The sequence below is a fragment of the Pseudophryne corroboree genome, chromosome 3 (assembly GCF_028390025.1).
Source record: "Pseudophryne corroboree isolate aPseCor3 chromosome 3, aPseCor3.hap2, whole genome shotgun sequence".
NCBI lineage: Eukaryota > Metazoa > Chordata > Amphibia > Anura > Myobatrachidae > Pseudophryne > Pseudophryne corroboree.
This window is the reverse complement of record NC_086446.1, coordinates 99,718,739-99,740,364: the sequence shown is the minus strand read 5'-3', so window position 1 is coordinate 99,740,364 and position 21,626 is coordinate 99,718,739. Positions and strand designations below refer to the sequence as shown.

General features: G+C 49.0%; 1 protein-coding gene and 1 pseudogene across 2 annotated transcripts in view; one reads left to right on the top strand and one right to left on the bottom strand.

Moving 5' to 3' along the window:
* Window positions 1–6,765, bottom strand: part of LOC135054876 (oocyte zinc finger protein XlCOF7.1-like) — a 30,441-nt gene extending 23,676 nt beyond the window's left edge. The window contains exons 1-2 of one of the 2 annotated variants that reach the window (XM_063958297.1): window positions 6,703–6,765; window positions 6,195–6,291 (exon numbers count right to left, since the gene is read on the bottom strand). In XM_063958297.1, the coding sequence (XP_063814367.1) occupies window positions 6,195–6,291; window positions 6,703–6,712 (107 nt within the window). In that variant the 5' untranslated portion in view covers window positions 6,713–6,765. Of the gene's footprint in view, window positions 1–6,062; window positions 6,130–6,194; window positions 6,292–6,702 lie in introns of those variants that run through there. The other variant, XM_063958298.1, reaches the window with a different exon arrangement.
* The window catches only part of LOC135057208 (zinc finger protein 27-like), a 145,708-nt pseudogene continuing 130,397 nt past the window's right edge, over window positions 6,316–21,626 (top strand).

The window sequence follows — 21,626 nt, the reverse complement described above, 5'->3', positions numbered from 1 at the left end:
GTCAAACTTGTAGAATTTAGCAAATGTGTTTGACCCCGACCAAGTAGCTGCTCGGCAAAGTTGTAGAGCCGAGACCCCTCGGGCAGCCGCCCAAGAAGAGCCCACCTTCCTCGTGGAATGGGCTTTCACTGATTTAGGATGCGGCAGTCCAGCCACAGAATGTGCAAGTTGAATCGTACTACAGATCCAGCGAGCAATAGTCTGCTTTGAAGCAGGTGCACCCAACTTGTTGGGCGCTTACAAGATAAATAGCGAGTCAGTCTTTTTGACTCCAGCTGTCCTGGAAACATACATTTTCAGGGCCCTGACTACGTCCAACAACTTGGAAGCCTCCAAGTCTTTAGTAGCCGCAGGCACCACGATAGGTTGGTTCAGATGAAAGGCTGATACCACCTTAGGGAGAAATTGGGGACGAGTACTCAATTCTGCCCTATCCATATGGAAAATCAGATAAGGACTTTTACATGACAAAGCCGCCAATTCTGATACACGCCTGGCTGAAGCCAAGGCCAACAACATGACCACTTTCCACGTTAGATACTTCAATTCCACGGTTTTAAGTGGCTCAAACCAATGTGACTTTAGGAAATCCAACACCACGTTGAGATCCCAAGGTGCCACTGGAGGCACAAAAGGGGGCTGAATATGCAGCACTCCCTTAACAAAAGTTTGAACTTCAGGTAGTGAAGCCAGTTCTCTCTGGAAGAAAATCGATAGAGCCGAAATCTGGACCTTAATAGGCCCATAGTCACCCCTGACTGTAGGAAGTGCAGGAAACGGCCCAGCGGAAATTCCTCCGTTGGGGCCTTCCTGGCCTCACACCACGCAACATATTTTCGCCATATGCGGGGATAATGGTTTGCGGTTACTTCTTTCCTAGCTTTAATCAGCGTAGGAATGACTTCCTCCGGAATGCCCTTTTCCTTCAGGATCCGGTGTTCAACCGCCATGCCGTCAAACGCAGCCGCGGTAAGTCTTGGAACAGACAGGGCCCCTGCTGCAGCAGGTCCTGTCTGAGCGGCAGAGGCCATGGGTCCTCTGAGATCATTTCTTGAAGTTCCGGGTACCAAGCTCTTCTTGGCCAATCCGGAACAATGAGTATAGTTCTTACTCCTCCTTATTATCCTCAGTACCTTTGGTATGAGAGGAAGAGGAGGGAACACATAAACCGACCGGTACACCCACGGTGTCACTAGAGCGTCCACAGCTATCGCCTGCGGGTCCCTTGACCTGGCGCAATATCTTTCTAGCTTTTTGTTTAGGCGGGACGCCATCATGTCCACCTGTGGCCTTTCCCAACGGTTTACAATCAGTTGGAAGACTTCTGGATGAAGTCCCCACTCTCCCGGGTGGAGGTCGTGCCTGCTGAGGAAGTCTGCTTCCCAGTTGTCCACTCCCGGAATGAACACTGCTGACAGTGCTAACATGTGATTTTCCGCCCATCGGAGAATCCTTGTGGCTTCTGCCATCGCCGTCCTGCTTCTCCTGCCGCCCTGTCGGTTTACATGGGCGACCGCCGTGATGTTGTCTGACTGGATCAGTACCGGCTGGTTTTGAAGCAGGGGTTTTGCCTGACTTAGTGCATTGTAAATGGCCCTCAGTTCCAGAATATTTATGTGTAGGGAAGTCTCCTGACTTGACCATAGTCCTTGGAAGTTTCTTCCCTGTGTGACTGCCCCCCAGCCTCGAAGGCTGGCATCCGTGGTCACCAGGACCCAGTCCTGTATGCCGAACCTGCGACCCTCTTGAAGATGAGCACTCTGCAGCCACCACAGCAGAGACACCCTGGTCCTTGGAGACAGGGTTATCCGCCGATGCATCTGAAGATGCGATCCGGACCACTTGTCCAACAGGTCCCACTGAAAGGTTCTTGCATGGAACCTGCCGAATGGAATTGCTTCGTAGGAAGCTACCATCTTTGCCAGGATCCGCGTGCAGTGATGCACCGACACCTGTTTTGGTTTTAGGAGGCCTCTGACTAGAGATGACAGCTCCTTGGCCTTCTCCTCCGGGAGAAACACTTTTTTCTGTTCTGTGTCCCGAACCATCCCCAGGAACAGTAGACGTGTCGTAGGGACCAGCTGTGACTTTGGAATATTTAGAATCCAGCCGTGCTGTTGTAGCACCTCCCGAGATAGTGCTACCCCGACCAACAACTGCTCCCTGGACCTCGCCTTTATCAGGAGATCGTCCAAGTACGGGATAATTAAAACTACCTTCTTTCGAAGGAGTATCATCATTTCGCCCATTACCTTGGTAAAGACCCTCGGAGCCGTGGACAGACCGAACGGCAACGTCTGGAATTGGTAATGACAATCCTGTACCACAAATCTGAGGTACTCCTGGTGAGGATGGTAAATGGGGACATGCAGGTAAGCATCCTTGATGTCCAGTGATACCATGTAATCCCCCTCGTCCAGGCTTGCAATAACCGCCCTGAGCGATTCCATCTTGAACTAGAATTTTTTTATATATGTGTTCAAGGATTTCAAATTTAAAATGGGTCTGACCGAACCGTCCGGTTTCGGTACCACAAACATTGTGGAATAGTAACCCCGTCCTTGTTGAAGTAGGGGCACCTTTACTATCACCTGCTGGGAATACAGCTTGTGAATTGCCTCTATCACTGCCTTCCTGCCTGAGGGAGTTGTTGGCAAGGCAGATTTGAGGAAACGGCGGGGGGGGGGGAGACGTCTCGAATTCCAGCTTGTACCCCTGAGATACTACTTGAAAGATCCAGGGATCCACCCGTGAGCGAGCCCACTGATCGCTGAAATTTTTGAGACGGGCCCCCACCGTACCTGGCTCCGCCTGTGGAGCCCCAGCGTCATGCTGTGGACTTAGAGGAAGCGGGGGAGGACTTTTGCTCCTGGGAACTGGCTGTATGCTGTAGCTTTTTCCCTCTACCTCTGCCTCTGGGCAGAAAGGACGCGCCTTTAACCCGCTTGCCCTTATGGAGCCGAAAGGACTGTACCTGATAATACGGTGCTTTCTTTGGCTGTGAGGGAACATGGGGTAAAAATGCAGACTTCCCAGCAGTTGCTGTGGAAACGAGGTCCGAGAGACCATCCCCGAACAACTCCTCACCTTTATAAGGCAAAACTTCCATGTGCCTTTTTGAGTCTGCATCACCTGTCCACTGCCGAGTCCATAATCCTCTCCTGGCAGAAATGGACATTGCACTTATTTTAGATGCCAGCCGGCAAATATCCCTCTGTGCATCTCTCATGTATAAGACTGCGTATTTAATATGCTCTATGGTTAGCAATATAGTGTCCCTGTCTAGGGTATCAATATTTTCCGACAGGGAATCTGACCACGCAGCTGCAGCACTGCACATCCATGCTGAAGCAATAGCTGGTCTCAGTATAATACCTGTGTGTGTATATACAGACTTCAGGATAGCCTCCTGCTTTCTATCAGCAGGTTCCTTTAGGGCGGCCGTATCCGGAGACGGTAGTGCCACCTTCTTTGACAAGCGTGTGAGCGCTTTATCCACCCTAGGGGATGTTTCCCAACATCACCTATCCTCTGGCGGGAAAGGGTACGTCATTAGAAACCTTTTAGAAATTACCAGTTTCTTATCGGGGGAAGCCCACGCTTCTTCACACACTTCATTTAATTCCTCAAAACTACTGGTAGTTTTTTCTCTCCAAACATAATACCCTTTTTTGTGGTACCGGGGGTAACATCAGAAATGTGCAACACAGTTTTCATTGCCTCAATCATGTAACGTGTGGCCCTATTGGAAGTTACATTAGTCTCATCGTCGTCGACACTGGAGTCAGTATCCGTGTCGACATCTGTGTCTGCCATCTGAGGTAGCGGGCGTTTTAGAGCCCCTGATGGCTTTTGAGACGCCTGGGCAGGCACAGGCTGAGAAGCCGGCTGTCCCATATTTGGTATGTCGTCAAACCTTTTATGTAAGGAGTCGACACTGTCACGTAGTTCCTTCCACATAACCATCCACTCAGGTGTCGGCCCCGCAGGGGGTGACATCACATTTATATGCATCTGCTCCGCCTCCACATAAGCCTCCTCATCAAACATGTCGACACAGCCGTACCGACACACCGCATACACACAGGGAATGCTCTCTGACAGAGGACAGGACCCCACAAAGCCCTTTGGGGAGACAGAGAGAGAGTATGCCAGCACACACCAGAGCGCTATATAACACAGGGATCCCACTATAAATGAGTGTTTTTTCCCTTATAGCTGCTTATATTATATATACTGCGCCTTTACCCTTATGTAGCTTGACACTGCAGGGGAGAGCCAGGGAGCGTCCTTCCAGCGGAGCTGTGAGGGAAAAATGGCGCCAGTGTGCTGAGGGAGATAGCCCCGCCCCTTTTCCGGCAGACTTCTCCCGCTTTTTCTGGAATTCTGGCAGGGGTATTTTTACACCTATATAGCCTTCCTGACTATATATGGTGTAGATTTGCCAGCCAAGGTGTATTATATTGCCCTCAGGGCGCCCCCCCCCCCAGCGCCCTGCACCCATCAGTGACCGGAGTGTGAGGTGTGCATGAGGAGCAATGGCGCACAGCTGCAGTGCTGTGCGCTACCTTGTTGAAGACGGAAGTCTTCTGCCGCCGATTTTCCGGAACACTTCTTGCTTCTGGCTCTGTAAGGGGGCCGGCGGCGCGGCTCCGGGACCGAACGATCGAGGTCGGGTCCTGTGTTCGATCCCTCTGGAGCTAATGGTGTCCAGTAGCCTAAGAAGCCCAAGCTACCTCCAGTCAGGTAGGTTCGCTTCTTCTCCCCTTAGTCCCTCGCTGCAGTGAGTCTGTTGCCAGCAGATCTCACTGTAAAATAAAAAACCTAAATATACTTTCTTTCTAGGAGCTCAGGAGAGCCCCTAGTGTGCATCCAGCTCAGCCGGGCACAAGATTCTAACTGAAGTCTGGAGGAGGGTCATAGTGGGAGGAGCCAGTGCACACCAGTAGTCTAAAGCTTTTTTTTAGTTGTGCCCAGTCTCCTGCGGAGCCGCTATTCCCCATGGTCCTTACGGAGTCCCAGCATCCACTTAGGACGTCAGAGAAATGTGAATAGTGTGTGACTTATTGGGCTACAATGTGTATTATATGTGAATAGTATGTGACCGAGAGGCTAATAACAGGCTACAATGTGTATTATATGTGAATAGTGCGTGACTGAAAGGCTATTATTAGGCTTCAACGTGTATTATATGTGAATAGCGTGTGACTGCAAGGCTAATATTAGGCTACAGTTTGTATTATATGTGAATAGCGTGTGACCGAGAGGAAAATATTAGGCTACAATGTATATTATATGTGAATAGTGTGTGACTGAGAGGCTAATACTACAATGTGTATTATAGGTGGATAGTGTGTGACTGAGAAGCTATTATTAGGCTACAATGTGTATTATATGTGAAGTGTGTGACTGAGAGGCTAATATTAGACTACAATGTGTAATACGTAAATAGTGTGTGACTGAGAGGCTATTATAAGACTACAATGTGTATTATGCAGTATGTGAATAGAGTGTGACTGAGAGGCTAATAACAGGATACAATGTCATACCTCCCAACATGACCCTCTCCAGGAGGGACACAATGCTCTGCTTCTGGACTTTTCTCTTAATGTATAATTGCCGGCACCTGTGTTGAACAGGTTAATGGATAAGAAAGGTGTTTCAGCACAGGTGATGGCAATCATACAGCAAGAGGGAAGTCCAGGAGCAGAGCATTCTGTCCCTCCTGGAGAGGGTCATGTTGGGAGGTATGCAATGTGTATTATGTGTGAGATGTGAATACAATATGACCCAGAGGAAAATAACCGGCTCCAATGTATATGTGAAGAAAAAAAATGTGACTGAAAGTATCTAGCTCAAGAGTGTGTGTCACTGACAAAATAACCAGCTACATATATAAATGAAGGCTATCAGTAAGACCAAAACATCACCACACCCACCTACATAGAGTAATTGAAATAACTTTCCCACTGTGTCTAGCGGGCACACAATCTTGTAGAGATCACATTTATATAATTAGACTATTAGGGTGTAAATTGCAATTAATGTATTACGAATCATACCAAACCAGAGTCTGCTCTCTTTGATGCACAGAGTCCCGGAACTGAAAACAAACATGGTGCCCTAACACAAGTGTAATCCGGGTTACTATGCGTTCCACCTGGCTGTGATTATAGTATAATTGTGCGTTTCACCTGACTTTCTGGTTGTGCGTTTCACTTGACTTCCTGGTTGGGCGTTCCACCTGACTTCCTGGTTGTGCGTTCTTTCTATGAGTCTCAATCGGTAAGTCTGTGGAACGCACAAATGGTTCCGGGTCAGAAATCAGGAACAAAAGGCAAAGAGGAGAGATAGAAATGCTGTAAGGGCAAAAGAGAATTTCCGCCCTAACCCGTTGTCACGTCCGGGACATTTCAACGAAGGGTGAATAGATTCAACTAGTCCGGTCCTATATATTGTATACCTGTAACTTTATCCCAAACCCCGTGACACTCGGTGTCACCTACTAGTCCTGTTCTATAGATATAATGTATTATCTGTAACTTTATCCCACGCCCAGCGTCAAAATGTTTTATTATCTGTAAATTTATCCCACACCCTGCGTCACCCAACATCACCTACTAGTCCTGTCCTATAGATATATTGTATATTACCTGTCATTTTATCCCACACCCAGCGTCACCTATTAGTCCTATACCATACCTCCCAACATGACCCTCTGCAGGAGGAACAGAATGCTCTACTGAACTTCCCTCTTAATTTATGATTGCCAGCACCTGTGCTGAAACACCTTTCTTATCCATTAACCTGTTCAACACAGGTGACGGCAATCATAGATTAAGAGGGAAGCCAGAAGCAGAGCATTGTGTCCCTCCTGGAGAGGGTCATGTTGGGAGGCATGCTATACGTATTATTATCTGTAACTTTATCCCACACCCTGCGTCACCCAACATCACCTACTAGTCCTGTCCTATAGATATATTTTATATTACCTGTCATTTTATCCCACACCCAGTGTCACCTACTAGTCCTATATGTATTATTATCTGTAACTTTATCCCACACCCTGCGTCACCCAACATCACCTACTAGTCCTGTCCTATAGATATATTTTATATTACCTGTCATTTTATCCCACACCCAGTGTCACCTACTAGTCCTATATGTATTATTATCTGTAACTTTATCCCACACCCTGCGTCACCCAACATCGCCTACTAGTCCTGTCCTATAGATATATTGTATTATTACCTGTAACTTTATCCCACACCAGTGACTTGCTTAGTGTTTATTCTAACCCCCTGCACCTGTCACAAACTGTGCAGTTCCTATTTCCTGCCTGGGGTGTCGCTCTCTGCTCTGGTGCTTCTAGCACACTTTGGCCTGTATCTTAGTGCTGAGATACAAACCAGAGTGTGCTAGAAGCACCAGAGCAGAGCGAGAGAGAGACACCCCAGGCAGGAAAGAGGAACTGCATGGGTTGTGTTAGGTGCAGGGTGGTATAATGAACACTACTTGCTGCTATGCCACTCCTCCACGCTGTTGTATTATGTAAGGATTATTATGCAGTGTATTGTAGTGAAGTTCAATAGTTGGTGAGCTCTTACAGCAGACTAGCAAAACCCCTACAGACACTATATAAAGTTCTATAGCCAGATAGGAGCCAACAATTTCTAGTTTACATCTGGGTGTGACGAGGTTTCACTTCAAATTAAGTTTTATTTTACATTTATTGTTTATTCTTTATTTGTAGATTGAGCTGTGAGGTAATGTGGGGGTGAAAGCTGTCTTTTGGACAGAAAAGTCCAGTCTACATCATCACGGTGTCAATGAGCATGGACAAGGACAGGAGTCACATAACTGAGAGGATACTAAACCTCACCCTGGAAATCATCTACCTGCTGACAGGAGAGGTGAGGGAGTGTGGGAGTGTCACAGTGACATCACTCTTTTCTCTATTACTAACACAGGGACCTGACTGGGGAGATGGGGGAGTCTGGGAGTGTCACAGTGATGTCACTCTTATCTCTATTATACCCCTTTTACACCGCCAGCATGCGTGCATAACCCGTGTTGCTGCTCGGTGTAAAAGGACCGAGTTGGAATAATCCGGGTCGAGTGATCCGGCATTCCAACTCAGGAAGTTTGCAGGGTTGAAAACTTATTCAACCCGGCAAAATGTGCAGTGTAAACGGTAGCTAGATCGCATCGACCCGTTTTCCTGTTTACAGTGAATGTACGGGCGGTGCTTGGACATCATGTGATCTCCATGCGCCACGTCACAGGCAGTGTCACCAACCCGGCAATATGCCGGACTGGTAACTGCGGTGGGAAAGGGGGATGATGCGGGTCGCCGCCGGGTAGCACCCGTGTCAGGCTCCCGGCTGCGACCCGCGATATTAGTCTAAAAGTGGTATTACTAACACAGATACATGACTGGGGAGGTGAGGGCGTCTGGGAGTGTCACAGTGACATCACTCTTATTTCTGTTACTAACACAGGGACCTGACTAGGGAGGTGAGGGGGTCTAAGTGTGTCACAATGATATCACTCTTATCTCTATTACTAACGCAGGGACCTGACTGGGGAGGTGAAGGATTCTAGGAAAGTCAGTGACATCACTGTTATTTCTAGGCCTAAAACAAGAACTGCAGGGTTAAAGGATAATGGATATGTAACAGTGACATCACTGGAGAAGCGAAGGATTCTGGGAATTCTCTTACGTCCTAGAAGATGCTGGGGTCCACATTAGTACCATGGGGTATAGGTTGGTCTCTTGGGAGCCATGGGCACTTTAAGAGTTTAATAGTGTGGGCTGGTTCCTCCCTTATGCCCTTCCTACCAGACTCGGTTTAGAAAATGTGCCCGGAGGAGCCGGTCACAGCTAGGGGAGCTCCATAGGAGTTTTTCTAGTTTTATTATTTTAAATAGAGTTAGGCACAGGGAGGCTGCTGGCAACAGCCTCCCTGCTTTAATGGACTTAGGGGGGAGTAGTGTCCAACCCCCTGAGGTTAATGGCCACTATCTCCGCTGACAAGACACTGAGCTCCTGAGGGTGATGATCGCTAGCCCCCGAGGCGACTGCTCACTCCCGCAGCATGCCGCCACCCCCTAACAGAGCCAGAAGACGTCGGTGGTGAGTAGATTACCGGCGACCCGACAAGCGGGGAGCCGGTGTGAATGGCGTCATCAGGGTAGGAGTGCAGGGCTCAGCGGTACTACGGTGCGGCGCTGTGAGGGGCGCCCTGGGCCAGTGCAACACCCTTAAAACTGGTCACTGGGCTATCAGGGAATGTGTTCTACTGCCAGCTGTGTAATTTACCTCAGTCCAGTATAATCATAGAGTGCGGGAAGACGTGCCATGACAGGGGGCGGAGCTTCTCCTCAGAGCGGATCCAGCAGCTCACCAGCGCCATTTTCTCCCTACAGATCAGCACACAGAGACACTGACAGGGAGCGCTGACCCTCCACATATCTCCAGCTATCCTGTGCGGTACCAGGGGGTTATAGCAGGGGGGAAGAGTTGTTATTCACAATTTTAACTGTGTAGTCTATTAATGTTGCACATTCAGCGCCAGGCTTTTATGATATAACTGCCTACTGGGGCGCTGTGTGGGTGCTGGCTCCATTAACTCTGTATCTCTCTGAAGGTACTTGGGGGAAACTGTGTCTGACATTTTCCTGTGTGTGTGTGTGTGTGTGTGTGTGTGTGTGTGTAAATTTTCTCACATTACCATGTCCAGGGACTCTGTGTCTTGTGCTGCACAGTATGTATCTTCCCCAGAGGAATCCATTCCATGTACTCAGGAATGTAATACCATGTCTCAGCCTTCTGATTCCAAACCGTTGTGGGTGGCTTCACTTAAGGGAATGATATCCCAGATTTCATCTAGGATAACTCATAATGAGACTGAAACGCAGGTTTTGAGAAAATCTGTAGAGGTTTTGTCTGGTTCTGTTCCCACAGCCTCCTCAAACTCCCCTGGTATATGCCCAAGGAAGTATGCTCTTGCCCAAATGATGCAAGACGACACGGATACCAACTCTGATATGGGAGACGGTGAGGGGGATATGCGGGGGGGTGAGGCATCCCTTGCAAAAAGGGGGTGCAGCTCATGATTGAGGCCATTAGGGATGTGTTACACATTACTCACAAAGCACCTGAGCAGGTCGAGGAGGCTTACTTTACAGACAATAAGAAAGCCTCCCTGACTTTTCCTGCGTCTAAGGAATTGAACGCATTATTTGAAAAATCCTGGGAAAACCCGGGGAAAAAAAATCCAGATCCCAAAGAGGGTTGTGGTGACTTTTCTCTTTACTGAGGAGAATAGGAAAAAGTGGGAAAACCCCTCTATAGTAGAAGCTTCTGTATCTAGATGTCACGTAGCTGTTGCTTACCGCTGCGGGTCCCCAGGTCCGTCCGCTACCGGTGCGGCTGCTTGGGATCCTGTGCGCCCGCGGGGGTACGCGGCGCGATCGTCGGCGGGCATGACGTGGCTTCAGGGACCCGGGAGTGTGGGGATCTAGTGGCCTGCAGCACTCCTGTGTGTCTGTGGCATGGGAGCGGCCATGTTGGAGACCAAGTGTGCACCAATGAGCGTCTATGGGTGAGTGTAAGCCAATCCTATGTTCTTGTGGCCTATAAATAGGCTGGGAATTTTGCATTCTGTGCCAGGGCTTTGTTGTAGATACTCGGTACCCTAGCTCTGTGCTCCTACAGATTATATCTGTGCTTCTCCAGCTGCTTGGTCCTATCTCCGCTCTCAGTGATTGCCCACCATCTCCCGCTGCAAGGTTCTCGCCAGGTCTCCAGAGCGTGGCACGGTCACCCGCTCTCCCACCAGGTGCCTTCAGATACAGTAGGATTCCCGCAGGGGTTCTCGCGGTTCAGCCTGTGCTCTTCATCTGCATCTTCGCATCATCCAGCAACCAGTTCTCAGTCCTTCATCCACGTCTTCGCATCATCCAGCAACCAGTCCTCACAGTCCTTCTTCCACGTCTTTGCATCATCCAGTCACCAATCTTCACAGTTCTTCATTCACGTCCTCGCACCGTCCAGCAACCAGTCTTCGCAAGTTCCACAACCACGTCTTCATATTATCCGGCACACAATCTTCTCAGTTCTTCAGCTTCGCCTTCGTATCACTCAACAACTCAATACCACGATTCTTCAGCCACGTCTTGTACCAACTAAGGATATTCATCATTCTTCTTCAGTCTTGGCCTCGCATCATTCAGTGACTTCCTTTCCGGCTGTTTACCAATCCAGAACTCTCTTTAGGCTCCGTCTTCCTACTAGTCTCATTCTTATCCGTTATCTTTAATAAATATATGAGAAGGAATTATCTTCGTCCTCCTTGCTTCCAGCACTCTGGGGCATCTGCTCCTACGGTTGGTCAAAGTCCAACAGATCCACAGAAACACCCTGTTGTGACAGTAGACTGTCTAAAAAGGTGGTTTTACCAGTCCCTGGGTCTACCGCTTTGAAAGAACTGGCAGACCGCAAGATTGAGACTACGCTCAAATCCATATACACTGCTTCAGGCGTGGCGTTAAGGCCTACTATTGCCTGTGCATGGATTTCTAAAGCCATAGTAAAGTGATCAGGCACATTACTAGAGGAATTAGATTCTATGGATAGAAATGACATTGAAATGTTTTTACGTCACATACAGGATTCTGCAGGTTTCATGGTGAAGGCCATGAAGGACCTGGGTCATCAGACTGCAAGGACATCTTCCATGGCTGTCTCGGCACGCAGGGGGACTCTGGCTGCGTCAATGGTCAGCAGACACGGAATACAAGAGAAGTGTGGAGAACCTCCCCTTCACAGGTCAGGCTCTCTTTGGGAAAGCTTTGGATGCATGGATCTCCACGGCAACTGCGGGCAAGTCAACCTTTCTTCCCTCAGCCACTCAGACACCAAAGAAATCTTTTTCTGCATCTACAATGCAGTCCTTTCAGACCGCGAAGGTTAAGAAGTCCAAAATCCCTACCACTTTCTTCAGAGGTGGTCGGGGAAAATCCAGAAAACCTGCTCCTGCAGGTTCCCAGGAACAGAAGCCTGGCTCTGTTTCCTCAAAATCCTCAGCATGACGGTGGACCTCTCAGCCTGGAGAGCGGGTAGGTGGGAGCGAGACTCAGACTTTTCAGCCACGTCTGGGTATCATCCGGCCTGGATCCTTGGGTACAGGATATTGGGGGTAAATCTGAGTTGATCGCAGCAGCAAGTTTGTTAGCAATTGGGCAAAACCATGTGCACTGCAGGGGGGGCAGATATAATATTTGCAGAGAGAGTTGGATTTGGGTGGGTTATTTTGTTTCTGTGCAGGGTAAATACTGGCTGCTTTATTTTTACACTGCAATTTAGATTTCAGTTTGAACATACCCCACCCAAATCTAACTCTCTCTGCACATGTTACATCTGTGTCCCCCCCCCCTCCCCCCTACCCCTGCAGTGCACATGGGTTTGACCAACTGCTAATAAATTGGCTGCTGCGATCAACTCTGAATTAGGCCCATTGTGTCCCAGGGGCACAGACTGGAATTTCAAGAGCTCCCACCTCACAGATTCTTCAAATTAGGCTTACCAGCTTTGCTGACGGAAAGGGCTATCCTACAGGAAGCCATTCAAAAATTGGAAAGGGCAAATGTCATTGTTCCGGTTCCACCTCATCTGGAAAGCAAGGGTTACTATTCAAACCTATTTGTGGTACTGAAACCGGATGGTTCGGTCAGACCAATTTTGAACCTGAACTCTTATTTGAGGGAATTCAAGTTCAAAATGGAGTCTCTGAGAGCGGTGATCTCAGGTCTGGAGGAGGTGGAATTCCTGGTATCCCTGGATATCAAGGATGTGTACCTTCATATTCCAATTTGGCCGCCTCACCAGGCTTATCTAAGATTTGCACTGCTGGACTGTCTTTATCAGTTCCAGGCACTGCCATTCGGCCTCTCCACAGCACCGAGGGTGTTCACCAAGGTGATGGCAGAGATGATGGCGCTACTCCGCAGGCGGGGAGTGAACATAATTCCATATCTGGATGATAAGCTGATAAAGGCATCGTCCAGGGAGAGGTTTTTTCAGTCCATTGCTCTCACGACTCGACTGCTCAGGTATCATGGATGGATCCTGAATCTTCCAAAGTCACATTTGGAGCCGACAAGGAGATTGTCTTTCCTGGGGATGATCCTCGACACGGAAGGCGTTGGTGATACAAACAATGGTCCAGGGTGTCTTGAAGCCTGCTCGGGTATCGGTTCATCAGTGCATTCGCCTTCTGGGGAAGATGGTTGCCTCCTACGAGGCTCTGCAGTACGGAAGATTTCATGCACGGTCCTTCCAACTAGATCTCCAGGACAAGTGGTCGGGATCTCACCTGCACATGCACCAGAGAATACGGCTGTCGCTGAAAGCCAGGATTTCGCTCCTATGGTGGCTACAAATGCCTCACCTTCTCGAAGGCCGCAAGTTCGGGATTCAGAACTGGATCCTTCTAACCACGGATGCAAGTCTCAGAGGTTGGGGCGCTGTCACCCAAGGGTAAACCTTCCAAGGAAGGTGGTCAAGTCTGGAATCCATTCTACCAATAAATATTCTGGAACTAAGGGCCGTTTACAACGGTCTTCTACAAGCGGCACATCTTCTACAAGATCAAGCCATTCAGGTGCAGTCGGACAATGTAACTGTGGTATACATAAACTGACAGGGCGGAACGAAGAGCAGGGCTGCAATGTCGGAGGTAACAAGGATCCTCCTTTGGGCAGAAAAGCACGCAGTGGTACTTTCAGCAATCTTCATTCCGGGAGTGGAAAACTGGGAAGCGGACTTCCTCAGTGGACACGATCTCCATCCGGGAGAGTGGGTCCTCCATCCGTAGGTGTTCACGGAGGTAACAAATCTTTGGCGTGTACCTCAAATAGACATGATGGCCTCCCGCCTCAACAAGAAGCTCCGGAGGTACTGTTCCAGGTGGCAGGATCCACAGGTAGTGGCGGTGGACACCCTGGTAACTCCATGGGTGTTCAAGTCCGTATAAGTGTTCCCTCCGCTTCCACTCATCCCAAGAATTCTAAAACTCTCATAAAGAAAGCAAGAGTTCAGGCGATCCTCATTGCTCCGGACTGGCCAAGAAGAGTATGGTACGCGGATCTTCTGGAGTTACTGCTGGAAGACCTGAGGCCTCTTCCTCTTCGAGATGACCTTCTGCAACAGGGGCCGTTCGCTTATCAAGACTTACCACGGCTACGTTTGACGGCATAGAGGTTGAACGCCAGATCTTAGCTCGGAAGGGCATTCTGAACAAGGATATTCCTACCCTGATACAGGCTAGGAAAGGAGTAACGTCAAAACATTACCATGAGCTCAGGACGCGTCAGCAGTTTCTTCCAAAGGTTGTGTCGGCTTTTCATATCAACCAACCTATTGTGGCGCCAGTGGCTACTGACTCCTCAATTACCTCAAAGTCCTTGGATGTTGTGAGTGCTTTGAAGATATATGTGAAGAGGACTGTGCGTCACAGGAAGTCAGACACTCTGTTTGTCCTGTATGATCCCAACAAGATTGGGTGTCCTGCTTCTAAGCAGACGATTTCTCGCTGGATCAGGTTTACTATTCAGCATGCTTATTCTATGGCAGGTTTGCCGTGTCCAAAACTCTACTCGTAAGGTGGGTTCTTCCTGGGCGGCTGCCCGGGCTGTCTCGGCTTTACAGCTTTTCTGAGCGGCTACTTGGTCAGGTTCGAACACGTTTGCTAACTTCTGCAAGTTCGATACTTTGGCCTCTGAGGACGTAAAATTTGGTCAATCAGTTCTGCAGGAGCCTCCGCACTCTCCCTCTCGTACTGGGAGCTTTGGTACATCCCCATGGTACTAATGTGGACTCCAGCATCCTCTAAGACGTAATAGAAAATAGGATTTTAATTACCTACCGGTAAATCCTTTTCTCGTAGTCCGTAGAGGATGCTGGGCGCCCGCCCAGCGCTTCGTTTTCTTGCAGTAGTTACTTAGTTCAGTACTGCCTTGTTACTTGGTTAAGTACTGTTGTTCAGCTGTTGCTGAAGTTGCTCAGGCAGGTTAGCCTGGTTTGCCTTGTTTTCTCTTACGTCCTAGAGGATGCTGGGGACTCCGTAAGGACCATGGGGTATAGACGGGCTCCGCAGGAGACATGGGCACTATAAAGAACTTTTAGTATGGGTGTGCACTGGCTCCTCCCTCTATGCCCCTCCTACAGACCTCCGTTAGATCTTGTGCCCAGAGGAGATAGGGTGCATTACAGGGAGCTCTCCTGAGTTTCTCTGTATAAAGAATTTTGTTAGGTTTTTTATTTTCAGGGAGCACTGCTGGCAACAGGCTCCCTGCATCGTGGGATTGAGGAGAGAGAAGCAGACCTACTTAAATGATAGGCTCTGCTTCTTAGGCTACTGGACACAATTAGCTACAGAGGGAGTCGGAACGCAGGTCTCACCCTGCAGTTCGTCCCGGAGCCGCGCCGCCGTCCTCCTCGCAGAGCCGGAAGAAAGAAGCCGGGTGAGTATTAGAAGAAAAGAAGACTTCAAGGCGAAAGAAGACTTCAGATCTTCACTGAGGCCATTGCTCCCACACAACACACACAGAGCAGGCACAGATGGGTGCAGGGCGCAGGGGGGGCGCCCTGGGCAGCAATAAACCTCAAGGATGGCATATTAGACAATATTAGGCTGCGGAGGCAGTAAATAAATAAACCCCCGCCATTTTTTATAAATCACAGCGGGACCGAAGCCCGCCGCTGGAGGGGGCGGAGCTTGATCCCTCAGCACTAACCAGCGCCATTTTCTCCACAGAAGCTGCAGAGACGCTGGCTCCCCGGACTCTCCCCTGCAGAACACGGATCAGAGGGCTGAAAAAGAGGAGGGGGGCACAATTATTAACGTAGTGAGTGGGAAAATCATTAATATAATAAAAGCGCTATCTGGGTTTATTCCAGTGTCAGTTTGGCGCTGGGTGTGTGCTGGCATACTCTCTCTCTGTCTCTCCAAAGGGCCTGGTTGGGGATTTGACCCCTTATAGTTATATCCCGGTGTGTGTGGGGTGTCGGTACGTGTGTGTCGGCATGTTTGAAGCGGAAGGCTCGTCCAAGGAGGAGGTGGAGCAGATGATTGGTGAGTCCCCGTCGGTGGTGCCGACTCAAGAATGGATGGATATGTGGCATATGTTAAATGCAAGTGTAGCATCCTTACATAAGAGACTGGACAAAGCAGAGTCCAGGGAGACTACAGGGGGTCAATCCACGGATTGGTCCGACTCACAGGGCCCTTCAGGGTCTCAGAAACGTCCCTTGTCACAAATAGTAGACACGGATACCGACACGGACTCTGACTCCAGTGTCGACAATGATGAAACAAGATTGCACCCTAGGGTGACAAAAAGTATTCAGTGTATGATTATTGCAATAAAGGATGTTTTGCATATCACCGATGAACCCTCTGTTCCCGGCACGAGGGTACACATGTTTAAGGAAAAGAAGCAAGTCGTAACCTTTTCCCCATCTCATGAACTTAACGAGTTGTTTGAAAAAGCTTGGGAAACTCCAGATAAGAAACTGCAGATTCACAAAAAGGTTCTTATGACATACCCTTTCCCTACGCAGGACAGGGTATGTTGGGAATCCTCTCCCAGCGTGGACAAGGCTTTAACACGCCTGTCCAAGAACGTGGCGCTGCCGTCTCCTGACACGGCGGCCCTCAAGGATCCCGCGGACCGCAGGCAGGAGACTACGTTAAAGTCTATTTATACACATACTGGTACCTTGCTCAGACCGGCAATTGCGTCGGCATGGGTATGTAGCACAGTTGCAGCTTGGACAGATACCCTGTCAGCTGACCTTGATACCCTAGATAGGGATACCATTTTGTTAACTTTAGCCCATATTAAGGACGCGGTCTTATATATGAGAGACGCTCAAAGAGACATTGGATTGCTGGGTTCCAGAGCCAATGCCATGGCTATTTCTGCGAGACGATCCTTATGGACCCGACAATGGACCGGTGATGCGGACTCAAAAAAGCATATGGAGGTTTTACCTTACAAGGGTGACGTGTTGTTTGGGGACGGTCTCGCGGACCTGGTTTCCACAGCTACAGCGGGTAAATCTACCTTTTTTACCTTTTGTTCCCCAACAGCAAAAGAAAACTCCACAGTATCAGATGCAGTCCTTTCGGTCGCATAAGTCCAGAAGAGGACGGGGCTCCTCTTTCCTTGCCAGAGGTAAGGGTAGAGGAAAGAGAACGCCTGCTTCGGCTAGTTCCCAGGAGCAGAAGTCCTCCCCGGCTTCTACTAAGTCCACCGCATGACGCTGGGGCTCCCCTACGGGAGTCCGCACCGGTGGCGGCGCACCTTCGACTCTTCAGCCAAGTCTGGGTTCGGTCAGACGTGGATCCTTGGGCGATGGATATTGTTTCCCAGGGCTACAAGCTGGAATTCGAGGAGGTGCCCCCGCGCCGGTTTTTCAAGTCGGCCTTACCAGCTTCTTCCCCAGAGAGGGAAGTAGTGTTATCTGCAATTCAAACGCTGTGTCAACAGCAAGTGATTGTCAGGGTTACCCTGGTCCAACAGGGAAAAGGATATTATTCGTCCCTGTTTGTGGTCCCGAAGCCGGATGGTTCGATCAGACCCATTTTAAATCTAAAATCTCTAAACCTGTACTTGAAAAAATTCAAATTCAAGATGGAATCGCTCCGAGCTGTATTATCCAGCCTGGAAGGGGGGGATTTTATGGTGTCGCTAGACATAAAGGATGCTTACCTTCATGTCCCCATATATCCCTCTCATCAGGAGTACCTGAGATTCGCTGTACAGGATTGTCATTACCAGTTTCAGACGTTGCCGTTTGGGCTTTCCACGGCCCCGAGGATTTTCATCAAGGTAATGGCGGAAATGATGGTGCTCCTGCGCAGGCAGGGAGTCACAATTATCCCATACTTGGACGATCTCCTGATAAAGGCGAGATCAAGAGATCAATTGTTGAAGAACTTGTCGCTCTCCCTGAGAGTGCTCCAGCAGCATGGTTGGATTCTCAATCTGCCAAAGTCACAGTTGGTTCCAACAACTCGACTATCGTTCCTAGGCATAATACTGGACACGGAACAAAAGAAGGTTTTTCTCCCATTGGAAAAAGCCCAGGACCTCCAGAACATGGTCAGAGACCTGCTAAAGCCAAAAAGAGTGTCAGTTCATCAATGCGCTCGAGGTCTGGGAAAAATGGTGGCCTCCTACGAGGCCATTCACTTCGGCAGGTTTCATGCCAGGACAGTTCAGTGGGACCTTCTGGACAAGTGGTTCGGGTCCCATCTACTAATACATCAGAAAATAACACTGTCCCCCAGGGCCAGGGCGTCTCTCCTATGGTGGCTGCAAAGTGCTCGCCTTCTAGAGGGTCGCAAGTTCGGGATTCAGGACTGGGTTCTGGTAACCACGGACGCGAGCCTCCGAGGATGGGGAGCAGTCACCCAAGGAAGAAATTTTCAGGGACTATGGTCAAGCCAGGAGTCTTGTCTGCACATCAACGTGCTGGAATTAAGGGCCATATACAACGGCCTTCGACAAGCGGAGAGTCTTCTTCGCGACCTACCGGTTCTGATTCAATCAGACAATGTCACAGCCGTGGCTCATGTGAACCGCCAAGGCGGGACAAGGAGCAGAGTCGCAATGGCGGAAGCCACCAGGATTCTTCGCTGGGCGGAAAATCACGTAAACGATCTGTCAGCTGTCTTCATTCCGGGAGTGGACAACTGGGAAGCGGACTTCCTCAGCAGACACGATCTCCATCCAGGAGAGTGGGGACTTCATCAAGAAGTCTTTGCAGAGATAACGGGTCTCTGGGGAATTCCTCAAATAGACATGATGGCGTCACGCCTCAACAAGAAGCTTCGGAGGTATTGTGCCAGGTCCCGGGACCCTCAGGCAATAGCAATAGACGCCCTGGTAACACCATGGGTGTTTCAGTCGGTCTATGTGTTTTCTCCTCTCCCTCTCATCGCAAAGGTTTTGAGGATCATAAGACAAAAAAGAGTACAGACAATACTCATTGTTCCAGATTGGCCTTGAAGGGCCTGGTACTCAGATCTTCAGGTCATGCTCACAGAAGATCCTTGGCCTCTTCCTCTCAGGGAGGACCTGTTGCAGCAAGGGCCCTGCGTGTTCAAGACTTACCGCGGTTACGTTTGACGGCATGGCGGTTGAACGCCGGATCCTAGCTGGGAAAGGTATTCCGGAGGAGGTCATACCTACTCTGATAAAAGCTAGGAAGGAGGTGACTGCGAAACATTATCACCGTATCTGGAGGAAGTATGTCTCTTGGTGTGAAACCAAGAATGCTTCTACGGAAGATTTCCATCTGGGCCGTTTTCTCCACTTCCTACAGACAGGAGTGGATATGGGCCTGAAGTTAGGGTCGAAATCTGTACCTTAATGGAACCTATCTGTATTCTTTCAGAAGGAATTGGCTTCTCTCCCAGAAGTCCAGACTTTTGTGAAGGGAGTGTTGCACATCCAGCCTCCTTTTGTGACCCCAGTGGCACCATGGGACCTGAACGTGGCGTAACAGTTCCTTAAATCACACTGGTTTGAACCCCTTCAAACGGTTGAATTGAAATTTCTCACCTGGAAGGTGGTTATGTTATTAGCCTTGGCTTCGGCAAGGCGGGTGTCAGAATTGGCGGCCTTGTCTCACAAGAGCCCCTACTTGATTTTCCATGAGGATAGAGCGGAATTGAGGACTCGTCCTCAGTTTTTGCCTAAGGTGGTGTCTTCATTTCATATGAACCAACCTATCGTGGTGCCTGTAGCTACAAGTGACTTGGAGGACTCCAGGTCCCTGGATGTAGTCAGGGCATTAAAGATTTATGTAGCCAGGACGGCTAGGATTAGGAAAACAGAGGCTCTGTTTGTCCTGTATGCAGCCAACAAGATTGGCGCGCCTGCTTCGAAACAGACTATTGCACGCTGGATCTGTAACACGATTCAACAGGCTTATTCTACGGCTGGATTGCCGTTACCAAATTCGGTAAAGGCCCATTCCACTAGGAAGGTGGGCTCTTCTTGGGCGACTGCCCGAGGCGTCTCGGCTTTGCAGTTATGCCGAGCAGCTACTTGGTCGGGTTCAAACACCTTTGCGAAGTTCTACAAGTTTGATACCCTGGCTGAGGAGGACCTCGCGTTTGCTCAATCGGTGCTGCAGAGTCATCCGCACTCTCCTGCCCGGTTTGGAGCTTTGGTATAAACCCCATGGTCCTTACGGAGTCCCCAGCATCCTCTAGGACGTAAGAAAAAATAAGATTTTAAACCTACCGGTAAATTTTTTTCTCCTAGTCCGTAGAGGATGCTGGGCGCCCGTCCCAGTGCGGACTAAATATGCAAGGCTTGTATATAGTTGTTGCTTACATAAGGGTTATGTTACAGTTAAGATCAGTTTTTGGCTGATACTGTTCTTTGTTCATACTGTTAACTGGTTACGTGTATTCCAAGTTATATGGTATGATTGGTGTGGGCTGGTATGAATCTTGCCCTTAGATTAACTAAATCCTTTCCTCGTATTGTCCATCTCCTCTGGGCACAGTTCTCTAACTGAGGTCTGGTGGAGGGGCATAGAGGGAGGAGCCAGTGCACACCCATACTAAAAGTTCTTTATAGTCCCCAGCATCCTTTACGGACTAGGAGAAAAAGATTTACCGGTAGGTTTAAAATCTTATTATGTGTGAGCTGGTGTGAATCTCACCACTATCTGTGTATTTCCTACTCTCGAAGTTTGTCTGTCTCCTTGGGCACAGTTTCTAGACTGAGTCTGGTAGGAGGGGCATAGAGGGAGGAGCTAGCCCACACTATTAAACTCTTAAAGTGCCCATGGCTCCCACGGGACCCATCTATACCCCATGGTACTAATGTGGGCCCCAGCATCCTCTAAGACGTAATAGAAAATAGGATTTTAATTACTTACCGGTAAATCCGTTTCTCGTAGTCCGTAGAGGATGCTGGGCACCCGCCCAGCGCTTCGTTTTCCTGCAGTTGTTACTTAGTTCAGTACTGCCTTGTTACTTGGTTAAGTATTGCATTGTTACTTGGCTAAGTACTGTTGTTCAGCTGTTGCTGAAGTTGTTCAGGCAGGTTAGCCTAGTTTGCCTTGTTATGTGTGAGCTGGTGTGAATCTCACCAGTATCTGTGTATTTCCTTCTCTCGAAGTTTGTCTGTCTCCTCGGGCACAGTTTCTAGACTGAGTCTTGTAGGAGGGGCATAGAGGGAGGAGCTAGCCCACCCTATTAAACTCTTAAAAGTGCCCATGGCTCCCACGGGACCCGTCTATACCCCATGGTACTAATGTGGGCCCCAGCATCCTCTACGGACTACGAGAAAAGGATTTACCGGTAGTTAATTAAAATCCTATTTTTGTGCCCATAGGTGATTGCACCCTGAAAAGATCATTTAAATTGTGATAAACATCAAATGCATGGATGCCATGTTTCACTGAATTCTTGGAAAATCTGTGAGGGAGAGAAATCTAAATTTAGGAAGGCTGTCTGTAATAAATGATATGCACTGTGTTTATTCTCAGCCAACCAAAGAGCAGCACTTGGTCACATGATTTGAACTTACAA